A 13,105-nucleotide genomic window follows, 5' to 3' on the forward strand; every position below is an offset into this window, starting at 1 on the left:
CAAGAAGACCATGGATGATAAGCGTATTATATTAGCAGCACGTACTAATATACAGAATGGCTTCGTCCAGGGAACGTATCGGGAATATATTTGTAAAAATATGACAGCACCGGGTGCCTGTAAATAATCTGACGACGAAGTGATTTTGTAATCATATCGTTTCAATACCATACTCTGTGCCGCTACGATAATATCACTTGGGTAAACCCTGTTGGTGTGTTATGCGAAATTGATTCGTTGCATAATAAACATAGACAATATAGACAACCTCTCCGTGGATCTGACAAACATTTAAGTAATATGACCCACGTTGAAATTCATGTCAAGTAATCTTGTTATTGAAGTTCGTTGTACTTACTCGTGATAACTGTAGTCGTGGTTGGTTGAAGATAGCGCACCAACCTAATGACAATTTATGAAGGATGTTATCACCGGAAGAGCAAATATGATCTACTTAAACTTGAGATGGACGCTAGTCCGAACAAACGTCGGCCCGCATCCAATGGATTTCAACCATATATTCGCGAGAGTGACGGTAACGACTTCATCAACAACAACCCCATTTATAGTATAGGCAATCTAAGCGGCTCATTAAAATACATACTTGATTGCGTCATTGTGGTACAAAAGCACATTCATATTATTGGAACTTCAGCACATTTAATGCATTGTACGCCATCACTTTGCGGACTACTGGTACATCAGCACATTCAAGACTTTTGAAATCATTCCAAACCATTATTTACTTTTGAAATTATGATAGGACATTTGAAATTATTTGGAATATAAATCACAACAATGTCTGTTTGGAATATTCACATTTGTAATCTAGATATATGAAATGTCTTTTGTAATTTCTTGTTTAAATTGTTTACTCTATTTAGTTAAAGATCTAGAGTCGTAACAATAGCAATGACAAGATGTTCAAGATGGCTGCCATTGTGCCGTACATCATATAAGATTAACAACATTTCTAGTTAGTACGTATATACTATACATTGTAAGAAGGATTTGAACGAAAGCACAATTTAGACTTGAACAGTCATGAGGAATACGTAGTTATGCGAAGCTTGACAATATGCCAGTTAGCAAACATAATACCAGCAGCGTGGGCATTTTTTAAATTTAAAACCAAATAAACATCAACATTCGTATTTCGGTGAAATCGCTATGCTGATAAAATCACTGATTCAGGAAAAATATTGATAACAAGGTTTTCAAGATCACCACCGTGACAGGAATATTCGATGCCTGAATGGCATCACTAGGACAAACTTAATTTCAAATGACCATCCATCCCGGAGGAGCGGGTTTTACAAGAATGTTAATGATATCCGTTATTTAATATTTTAGAAGGAGTAGCAGCAACAAACTCCTTGTGCTGACTGGCGAAATAACAGAGCTAACGCACATATTTGGACTACAACCGATATATTTTCAGCGAGAAATTAAACATACATTTAGATCTAACATACGTTGCCATCAAAGATAATGGTTAGAATGTATATATTTTACATTGTTCTGAAGAGTGTTTCAAACACTATTTAGTACCAATGAAACCAAATACACTTTAGAAAATTTACCAATATAGAGTAAGTATGGTCACGAATTTGAGATTTGGTGGCTATTTTGAAACATAGTTACGCCATTTGTACAGCCTCCGTCATATTTTCAGCGGAAAATGAAGCGGACATTTAAATATAACAAATGTTGCTATGAAACGGAAGGTGTAGAATGTATATATTCGATAATGTTATGTGCAGAGTTTTAGACACTATTTATTATCTATTTAATGAAGTAAATTTTAGACAATGTGAGATATAACAAAACAATGTTAATCAAGGTATATATTTAGAAAACTGCAACTAATTATCATGTCAAGGCTTGTAAAGTTCAAGGCCGGGCAGTCAATAATTTAACACGATGGACAGCTGGTCGGTCAATGTAGAACTATAATATTCACATCATGAAACAAAGGTATAATTAATTAGCCAATACAAGTGTCGGTTTGTACGGATTTGCTAAAAGAAGGACGTTATTTCTTTTTCCCACAAGAGCAATAAATGCGCGATATAGAACCAATATGACAAGGGTATGAATACAAATTTGGGATAATAATTACTTTTCATAAATATATTCGTCTCAGACATCACATAATAAATGCAAGTAATACATGATTTGTGCTTATTTACGCAGAGTATCTTTATTTTTTACTTACTCTTTCTTTTTTCTCTCTTTCTTCCTGAAAGAAAAGAATAAGTCTGATATTAGAGAAGATGATATCAATCCCTATAATATGCTCTCCAGAAAGGGAGAGGACACGCATACACAAATTCGTCATACTCGTAAATGGAAATACAGGACAAAATACACAGTGTAAGTCATTACATGAAACAAAGAAATCCGAAATAGTTGTCGTTTGAAATAATATAGTGTACGCCTTGCCTCGTATGTAAATCTTTGAATAGGAACTTTTCTTTTCTTTCTTTATCCTGCAATGTTTCATCAGTTTGGTAATATATAAAGGTAGGCAAAAAGAAAAGTGCGCTGCTAATTCCAACAACAAATTAAACGGCAGACAGCCTATCATCAAATATACACTGCCTCTCTGAAGTTCTTGTTTTATTATTGTTTCACTGTATTTGTCCTCAAACTCTGTGTATAATTATGAAGTCACTCATCTCTCAATTGTCGTGTGGACTGGTATAAGTAAAACGTACCGCGGATGCGGTAATGTGTGATCAGGAAAGTGGGCAAACAAAACCAATATTGTTTTATTTCAGAAAAGTAAAGCGTTTTCAAACATGCTCATCTGCTTATTCTTTCGAAGACATTAGCTGTCATTCTTTTTTCCAAATCCATGCTCTTTCCTCAGTATTTGACTAATTTGTATAATTAAAGAGTTTTTTGTTGCACAAATGTCTGCAGAACATTTCTCTCTCTCTCTCTCTCTCTCTCTCTCTCTCTCTCTCTCTCTCTCTCTCTCTCTCCAGTACAGTGTATCCAAAATGATAGTTCAGTACATTGGTATAAATTGGCAATGTATGTTTATTTATTACACACAAATGATACAAATGTGTTTTGTGTATGTACTGGTGTGGACATTCTTGAAAGACCAATATAATATGATTAGAAAATCTTATCAGCTTTCCTCACTATTTTCATCAAGGAAAAGGAATAGGTAGTACATTATGCAAAGACGACACTGTCCTAATTAAATTGACATTGCACACTTGATACGTCTTCCAGCAGATAATCCTTTGTTGATATTTGAATATTAGAAGAAAGGAAAATAGAAACTTGCACTTTTCATAACAGTTCACCTTACACTATGAGATTGTAAGAACCGTTCTCTCTGCATTAGATAATAAAATATTATTTTCGTCAATCGATGTAATTTGAAAAAGAAACGAAAAACGTGGATCAAGCACGGTCATAGGACGGCAAAATCCTATTTTACTAGATTTCTATAAACTGGCAGTGTGTGTTTCATTTTGTTATACAAAATAATGATGAAAAGTGTTTTTGTGTCTGTGCTGGTGTGTACATTTTCGAACGATAACGATAATCTGATTAGCAAATCTTACACTATGGGTATTTCAGACCAATATGAATACACTTCTTTGGAAGTGTTAGGCAACGTCAACTGCATCATTTTTGTCAAAGCTGATTGATTCATGTCCCTATATATGGAGCATGGACTTACATGCTATAATTATCGGCGTGGATAAGTATAAAACGTGATGATATTTATGACAAAACAAGATGTCAACCATAAGCTTGTTTAACTATCTTTATACTGGCTGAATCCAATGAACCATTATTAATGCCAAAATATGTATTATATGTTGATGAAATATATCTGTAATAATTGCATAATTTGTCTTCTATAAATGGCTGATATAGCTCATTCACAATGGCATGATTCTGACCCGAATTTGTTGTACTATCCCCTACGAAATAATGAATAAACATCAAATGTATATTAGCCGTAAATTCAAAATGGATGACAGCAGTTAATTCGACTTCATTTAAAGCTTGAATTTAACGCGATGTTTAAATATAATGATACTGATGCAACTAACGTAGGACACCAAGTCAATTGGTAGCTAAAAGCACAATATAAAAATCAAAATTACTAACGAAAAAACAATCCACATATCTGCTAAGAAATATTCCTATCATTTGGCAGACTTTCGATTAAAATTAAAGTAAACGTTTTCGGTACTGAAGCATTAAGGGATAAACAAATTGATAAAGGGTTCCACTTTGAAAACATCAATGATGAAACATAAATAAAATGATTAAATACAAATAAAATGATTAAGTACAAATAAAATGATTAAATACAAATAAAATGATTAAATACAAATAAAATAATTAAGTACAAAAAAGGCCATGAGCATACTGCATATAGTATTTGTTTTATTCACGCATCATTCAAATTAGAATTTTGTTTTGTAAGGAACACTTTGTAAAAAACACAACAAAATGTTTTTGGATGAAATAGCAGATGGAAAAATGACTGTTTGATTTGATGTTATTATTATAAGGCTTAACGTCATTTTTCAGCACAAGATAGGCTATGCATGACGGCCGGTATTAACGGTGGAGAAAAAACCCAGGGAAACCCCGGAAAGAACCACGAGAACCTACTGGCAAGCCTTTTCACATACCCACATTGGCCGAGCCCGAGAGGCGAACCCACACAGACAGACGTGAGATAGCAGTTATCCGAAACGATGAGTGCTTTAGAGCACTCGGCCACAATATGACCTCAGATCGGCACCATTTTTGGCATAGTAAGTATCTTAGCGAACATTTCATGTTAATATGACCATCCATTCAGCAATAGCAACGATGACAAGAGTTACAAGATGGCCAACATTGCCGGAAATTCAATTATGCATATTTTATTGTTGATTTTTCCCGTTTAATATGCAGTTAAAATACTAATTAAAAGACTCATTTGTTCGTATAATATCTGTTCGGTGAACACTTTTAACGTCGATTAAAAACAAGGTACAACCCGACTCGTTTTCTTTTATTTGTTTTATAACTCATCTCGTAATGACGAGGTTTCCTCTGATATTCTTCTGTTTTCCATCCACATTTGATTTTGAATGGGTAATATGGCATTCGATACCTCTGTCTAATCTGTGTTTCAGTATCGCACACCTAGAATGTTGTCTTTGTACATAAAGCCTGGAAGTACCTTTGATAATGAAATATTCAATAAACAGTCAGCTGTTAAAATATCAGGAATCATTTATTGCTATAAATTTGAAAACTAGTGTGTTATTTCATGTTTTTAGATTATTAACGGGTCTGAGGATGTAATTGTGTTGCATACAGTATCTGCTGAAAATTGCCGATTTTGTACCTACGGTTTAATGAGGGATACCGTTCAGTGGCGACTAGACTTGTCTAGAAAATCGCACTACCTCCCGCTAATAAATTATACTTGATTGTGACAACGTTTAGGACAGAATGCTGAGATTGCAGATGAATTTGATGTGCAAAGTGACTCCAAACGTAACAGATAGGGACAATCCATGTACTATGCAGATGAAATCTGCTATATGCCGGGAGTAATAAGAGACAGTATCAGCATACATCTAAAAATGTAAAACGATTATAAAAAAAACTTCTGATGAGCGAAAACATGAAAACAAACAAAAAAATTAAAAATAAAATAAAAATTTGGGATGCCTTAAGTTTCGAACTCGCAACCTCTTGTCTGACAAAGATTAGTAATAAAAGATAGTTTAAACATAAATATAAAAAGTAAGAAATAACGCAATAAATCTTTGGAATGCGCGAGTTTAAAAGAAAGTTCAAACATGAACAAGTAACAAACAACAAAGTAGATTCTGCAACTTTCGAACTAGAGAATTCTTGTTTGGAAGCTTAGTAAGAAAAGAAAGTTTCCACACAAAAGTTAAAAAAGAAATAATAAAAACAAAACTGCGATGCCGCGAAAATCAGACTCGGAACCTAGTGTTTGGCAGGCGTTAGTCATAAAGAAACTTTCAAAATAAACAAATGGGGTGCCGCGAATTTCGAACTGACAACTTGTTGCTTAGCAAACGTTAGTATAGAGGAAAGTTAGTAGTTAATGGGTGCGAACCTTGTTTCTTCTAGCATTTCAACTTAAACAGTAAAAAAAATTAAAATTTAAAAATTGCGATCAGCGAGGTTGAAAGAAAGATTCTACATTAAATTGTTTTAAAAAAATATATAACCAGATTGGGATGACGCGAGCGTTTAACTCGTTACCTCGTGTTTGGCGGACGGAAGTCATAAAAGAAAGTTCCAACATGAAAATAAAAAGTTTATAAAAGGCAATTGGATACGCGAGTTCAAAAGAATGTATGAACATACAAATTAAATCAGAAGCAAAATTAAAATATAAAATAAAACTTGATATGCCTTATATAGTAAATATTATGGGGATAGTGGTTGAGTCATGGGACGCCATTTTGGTTTAATTTTCGTGTTGATTTTGCTGAATAGTTTGCAACATTATGCTGAGTATGAATAATCATTAATTCTAACATGCTTTAAAGTAATTTGTAACGTCACGAATATGAACAGAATATCGGCCCTATTTACCGGTATGGCATACAGAAGAAAAACATATCGTTTTATCATTTCGAATAACTGTTACCAAATCTGTTATGCAAATTTTCAGTATGAGTTTAATAATGAAAACTACACAAATTTTGTTCTGTGACATAAATAGGAGAGACAATACTTTGAGTTTACTCAATAATAATCTTGAACCTCTTCAACACAACTTGAATTTCTAGAGTTTTGATAATATCTGTACAATTAACAATAAAACCACCATACAGTATAGTAAATTGTAAATTATAGCAATTTTATATATATATATATATATATATATATATATATATATATATATATATATATATATATATATATATATATATGGTAATCAAATAATTGACAGATTAAACATTAACATAATTATAATATAACTGTTTTTGTTTCCTATGTTACAAGGATAAATTGTATATAATGCTTAAACACGTAGACAGATACACGAACACTATTAATGTATACTGAATATATACAAAGAAAAAAATTTTTTTTTCGATACCCTACTTCTCTAAACATTCCTAACGCTATGAGAGACAATCAAATCAAATGGCTTAAAACAAGCCAGTTGATGACAAAACAATCTGAAACCAGGTCTGCGTAACAATTTATAGACCAATGTTTAAATACTAAACCTGTTAATATGGCGAGTACCCTTTTCGGAAACCAGTTTGAGTTTGATAGATTAACCCCCGCTTTCACTTGTCAATGCAGTCAGTCGTTATTCAAGAAAGCGCTGACGTTCTTATTTTGCACAACGATGTGTGGAACGCCTTGACAATTGTTGGAATCATTTAAAAAAAAAAAAAAAATATATATATATATATATATATATATATATATATATATATATATATATATATATATATATATAATAACTTGTACCCACGCATGCCTGCAAGACTAAAATATATAATTATACAAGTGGGTCAATATTGGAGTAGTTATGTCACAATGTGTTTTAAAATACCTTTTGACATACTCCAGAGTAGTTACGTATAGCTTAAAGTATTAACTCTTTAAAGTACTAACTTGACCCTTTCATTTAAATATTGTTAGTGAACAGCTACTTTCTAGAGATAAACTCATTGATCCTTAATATATGTTAAAACGTATTAATTGCTCACGTAACAACAGAAACCGTGCAGACGTTATATCTTGTGTGGCTTGGTTTGTCCTTTAGAGATTACGCATTGCGTATGTTTTGATGAATATGTTAAAAAAAGAAAGTGTTTCCGGTATTTATAAGATTTTATTCCGGACGCGGAAACAAGTTTTATGATTACATTGTGCCTCTTGTGACCTTTAAATTTCGGATCAAACAGACAATATTAGCCACATTATACATTTAGAAAAAGAAAGCCACTAATTATCATCACAATGCTTGTAAAATTATGGAGCGGACAGTCAATAATTTAACAGGACGTACAGCTGGTCTGACAATGTCATATTATAATAGGCACAGATTGAGACAAACGTATAATGTATTAGTCCACTAAAGTGTCCGTTTGTACGCATTTATTGAATACACCATTCTACCTCCTTTTCCGTCAAAAGCAATGCATGTGTGATATAAAAATAATAATATAGAAATTATATAAATTAGGAAAGGGTTTGAAAATAATCCTTCCTTGGTAATTGTACAAAATGATGAACATTTGGCTATTAATTATTTTTTTTGTAAATATTGTCAACTTATATATCATATAGTAACTGTATGTGATGAATGCTTTGTACTTATTTACGGAAAGCAGCTAAAACTGTATTTACTCTTAGTTTCTTCTCTCTTTCTTCCTGAAAGAAAATAATAAATCTGATATTAGTCAAGATGAAATATCCAACATATTTGCTCTCAAAATGGGAAGTATATACGGATGCAGATATTCACAAATGAAAATCCGACGTGAGACAGAACAAAAATATATAAATGATGATACATAGTTGACATTTTGCTATAAAATCCCAAAACTATCAATACGAACGTAGGATAGTGGCAATAAAATAAACCATCGACAAAGCTGTTGTTGCATGACTAAGAAATATTTGAGCAAATTGCAACATATCGTCTAATCATTGTGTATAAAAGAACTAACAAACTAACATTAATTTAAACTGTGTGTCTGTACTTTCAAACAATATAATCTGGTAATGCACATTAGCTACAAATATATATGTTTTCTGTTGAGGCCATGACGTGTCTTGTACAAAACAAAATTTCCCTGTGGTACATTATTGTTAATCAACCATGTAAATTGTGTGCACATTTAAAAACTTAAAGTCCAGACAGCGAAACAACTTACTTAATTACATTCCCTTCTTGTAATAATGTACAATATCATGCACGCTTGGTCACATTATGTATCCGGGTAGAGTTTTCTGTCAACATTTATATAAAGCGTGGAACGGTAAGGACCGAATAATCAATAAGTATTATAGCATAGCATGCCCCTTTTGAAACGAGTACGATAATTAGGTGGTCGGTAAATCTTACTGTGTATAATTACTGAATGAGAACTGTTTCCCACTTGCAGACGTAAAAGGACTACAGTATCTTTCAATGTAAGTTTTGGCTCACGTATTTTCTGCGTGAAAAAGTGAGTGATGCCCCCTTTATATATACAACTAGGGTGTCGGTGTTTCTGGCTCAATTGTTTGTTTCGTTTTGTGCGTGAGAGCGTATGTGTTCTGTGTCAGTGTCTAATTAATATATAATATCGTTTTAGGATGCATGTGTGTATCCGATGGCGAATCTATGAATGCCATAGGTGGGGTATCGTTTATCATCAAGCAAGGCTTGTAAAGTTCAAGGCCGGGCAGCCGATAATTTAACACGATGGACAGCTGGTCGGTAAATGTAGAATTATAATAGTCACCTCATGAAACAAACGTATAATTAATTAGCCCATAAAAGTGTCCGTTTGTACGTATTTACTGAAAGAAGGACGTTACTTCTTTTTCCCACAAGAGCAATAAATGCGCGTTATAGAACCAGTATGATAAGAGTTTGAATATAACCCTTTCTTGGTAAGTGGTTAAAGTTAGGAAATTTTGGAGAATAATTACTTTTCATAAATATATTCGTCTCAGACATCACATAATAAATGCAAGTAATACATGATTTGTGCTTATTTACGCAGAGTATCTTTATTTTTTACATACTCTTTCTTTTTTCTCTCTTTCTTGATGAAAGAAAAGAATAAGTCTGATATTAGAGAAGATGATCTCAATCCTTATAATATGCTCTCCAGAAAGGGAGAGGACACGCATGCACAAATTCGTCATACTCGTAAATGGAAATACAGGGCAAAATACACAGTGTAAGTCATTACATGAAACAAAGAAATCCGAAATAGTTGTCGTTTGAAATAATATAGTGTACGCCTTGCCTCGTATGTAAATCTTTGAATAGCAATTTTTCTTTCCTTTCTTTATCCTGCAATGTTTCATCAGTTTGTTAATATATAAAGGTAGGCAAAAAGTAAAGTGCGCTGCTAATTCCAACAACAAATTAAACGGCAGACAGCCTATCATCAAATATACACTGCCTCTCTGAAGTTCTTGTTTTATTATTGTTTCACTGCATTTGTCCTCAAACTCTGTGTATAATTATGAAGTCACTCATCTCTCAATTGTCGTGTGGACTGGTATAAGTAAAACGTACCGCGGATGCGGTAATGTGTGATCAGGAAAGTGGGCAAACAAAACCAATATTGTTTTATTTCAGAAAAGTAAAGCGTTTTCAAACATGCTCATCTGCTTATTCTTTCGAAGACATTAGTTGTCATTCTTTTTTCCAAATCCATGCTCTTTCCTCATTATTTGACTAATTTGTATAATTAAAGAGTTTTTTGTTGCACAAATGCCTGCAGAACATTTCTTTCTCTCTCTCTCTCTCTGTCTCTCTCTCTCTCTCTCTCTCTCTCTTTCTCTCTCTCTCTCTACATTACAGTATATCCAAAATGATAGTTCACTACATTGGTATAAATTGGCAATGTATGTTTATTTATTACACACAAATGATACAAATGTGTTTTTTGTATGTACTGGTGTGGACATTCTTGAAAGACCAAGATAATATGATTAGAAAATCTTATCAGGTTTCCTCACTATTTTCAACAAGGAAAACGAATAGGTAGTACATTATGCAAAGACGACACTGTCCTAATTAAATTGACATTGCACACTTGATACGTCTTCCAGCAGATAATCCTTTGTTGATATTTGAATATTAGAAGAAAGGAAAATAAGAAACTTGCACTTTTCATAACAGTTCACCTTACACTATGAGATTGTAAGAACCGTTCTCTCTGCATTAGATAATAAAATATTATTTTCATCAATCGATGTAATTTGAAAAAGAAACGAAAAACGTGGATCAAGCACGGTCATAGGACGGCAAAATCCTATTTTACTAGATTTGTATAAACTGGCAGTGTGTGTTTCATTTTGTTATACAAAATAATGATGAAAAGTGTTTTTGTGTCTGTGCTGGTGTGTACATTTTCGAACGATAACGATAATCTGATTAGCAAATCTTACACTATGGGTATTTCAGACCAATATGAATACACTTCTTTGGAAGTGTTAGGCAACGTCAACTGCATCATTTTTGTCAAAGCTGATTCATTCATGTCCATATATATGGAGCATGGACTTACATGCTATAATTATCGGCGTGGATAAGTATAAAACGTGATGATTTTTATGACAAAACAAGATGTCAACCATAGTCGCGTGCACATAAGCTTGTTTAACTATCTTTATACTGGCTGAATCCAATGAACCATTATTAATGCCAAAATATGTATTATATGTTGATGAAATATAACTGTAATAATTGCATAATTTGTCTTCTATAAATGGCTGATATAGCTCATTCACAATGGCATGATTCTGACCCGAGTTCGTTGTACTATCCCCAACGAAATAATGAATAAACATCAAATGTATATTAGCCGTAAATTCAAAATGGATGACAGCAGTTAATTCGACTTCATTTAAAGCTTGAATTTAACGTGATGTTTAAATATAATGATGCTGATGCAACTAACGTAGGACACCAAGTCAATTGGTAGCTAAAAGCACAATATAAAAATCAAAATTACTAATGAAAAAACAATCCACATATCTGCTAAGAAATATTCCTATCATTTGGCAGACTTTCGATTAAAATTAAAGTAAACGTTTTCGGTACTGAAGCATTAAGGAATAAACAAATTGATAAAGGGTTCCACTTTGAAAACATCAATGATGAAACATAAATAAAATGATTAAATACAAATAAAATGATTAAGTACAAATACAATGATTAAATACAAATAAAATGATTAAGTACAAATAAAATGATTAAATACAAATAAAATAATTAAGTACAAATAAAATGATTAAATACAAATAAAATGATTAAGTACAAAAAAGGCCATGAGGATACTGCATATAGTATTTGTTGTATTCACGCATCATTCAAATTAGAATTTTGTTTTGTAAGGAACACTTTGTAAAAAACACAACAAAATGTTTTTGGATGAAATAGCAGATGGAAAAATGACTGTTTGATTTGATGTTATTATTATAAGGCTTAACGTCATTTTTCAGCACAAGATAGGCTATGCATGACGGCCGGTATTAACGGTGGAGAAAAAAACCTGGGAAACCCCGGAAAGAACCACGAGAACCTACTGGCAAGCCTTTTCACATACCCACATTGGCCGAGCCCGAGAGGCGAACCACACAGACGGACGTGAGATAGCAGTTATCCGAAACGATGAGTGCTTTAGAGCACTCGGCCACAATATGACCTCAGATCGGCACCATTTTTGTCATAGTAAGTATCTTAGCGAACATTTCATGTTAACATGACCATCCATTCAGCAATAGCAACGATGACAAGAGTTACAAGATGGCCACCATTGCCGGAAATTCAATTATGCATATGTTATTGTTGATTATCCCCGTTTAATATGCAGTTAAAATACTAATTAAAAGACTCTTTTGTTCGTATAATATCTGTTCGGTGGACACTTTTAACGTCGATTAAAGAGAAGGTACAACCCGACTCGTTTTCTTTTATTTGTTTTATAACTCATCTCGTAATGACGAGGTTTCCTCTGATATTCTTCTGTTTTCCATCCACATTTGATTTTGAATGGGTAATATGGCATTCGATACCTCTGTCTAATCTGTGTTTCAGTATCGCACACCTAGAATGTTGTCTTTGTACATAAAGCCTGGAAGTACTTTTGATAATGAAATATTCAATAAACAGTCAGCTGTTAAAATATCAGGAATCATTTATTGCTATAAATTTGAAAACTAGTGTGTTATTTCATGTTTTTAGATTATTAACGGGTCTGAGGATGTAATTGTGTTGCATACAGTATCTGCTGAAAATTGCCGATTTTGTACCTACGGTTTAATGAGGGATACCGTTCAGTGGCGACTAGACTTGTCTAGAAAATCGCACTACCTCCCGCTAATAAAT

General features: G+C 33.0%; 1 protein-coding gene across 5 annotated transcripts in view; it reads right to left on the reverse strand.

The window, feature by feature from the left end:
- The window catches only part of LOC149774139 (E3 ubiquitin-protein ligase TRIM56-like), an 80,820-nt gene that overhangs the window by 55,042 nt on the left and 12,673 nt on the right, over positions 1-13,105 (reverse strand). For 3 of the 5 annotated variants that reach the window (XR_016417030.1, XM_089945817.1, XM_089945815.1), the window contains 2 exons: positions 8,395-8,418; positions 2,219-2,242 (listed from right to left, as the gene is read on the reverse strand). The exons of 1 other annotated variant lie outside the window; for it this stretch is intronic. Coding sequence is in view for 3 of the 4 variants with exons in the window: in XM_089945817.1 (XP_089801943.1) it covers positions 2,219-2,242; positions 8,395-8,418 (48 nt within the window). In the remaining variant the exon portion in view is untranslated. The remainder of the gene's footprint in view (positions 1-2,218; positions 2,243-8,394; positions 8,419-13,105) is intronic. One more of the 5 variants, XM_089945816.1, reaches the window with a different exon arrangement.

This window comes from Sinohyriopsis cumingii, unplaced genomic scaffold, assembly GCF_028554795.1.
Source record: "Sinohyriopsis cumingii isolate HCF-2022 unplaced genomic scaffold, ASM2855479v2 utg000426l, whole genome shotgun sequence".
Taxonomy (NCBI): Eukaryota; Metazoa; Mollusca; class Bivalvia; order Unionida; family Unionidae; genus Sinohyriopsis; species Sinohyriopsis cumingii.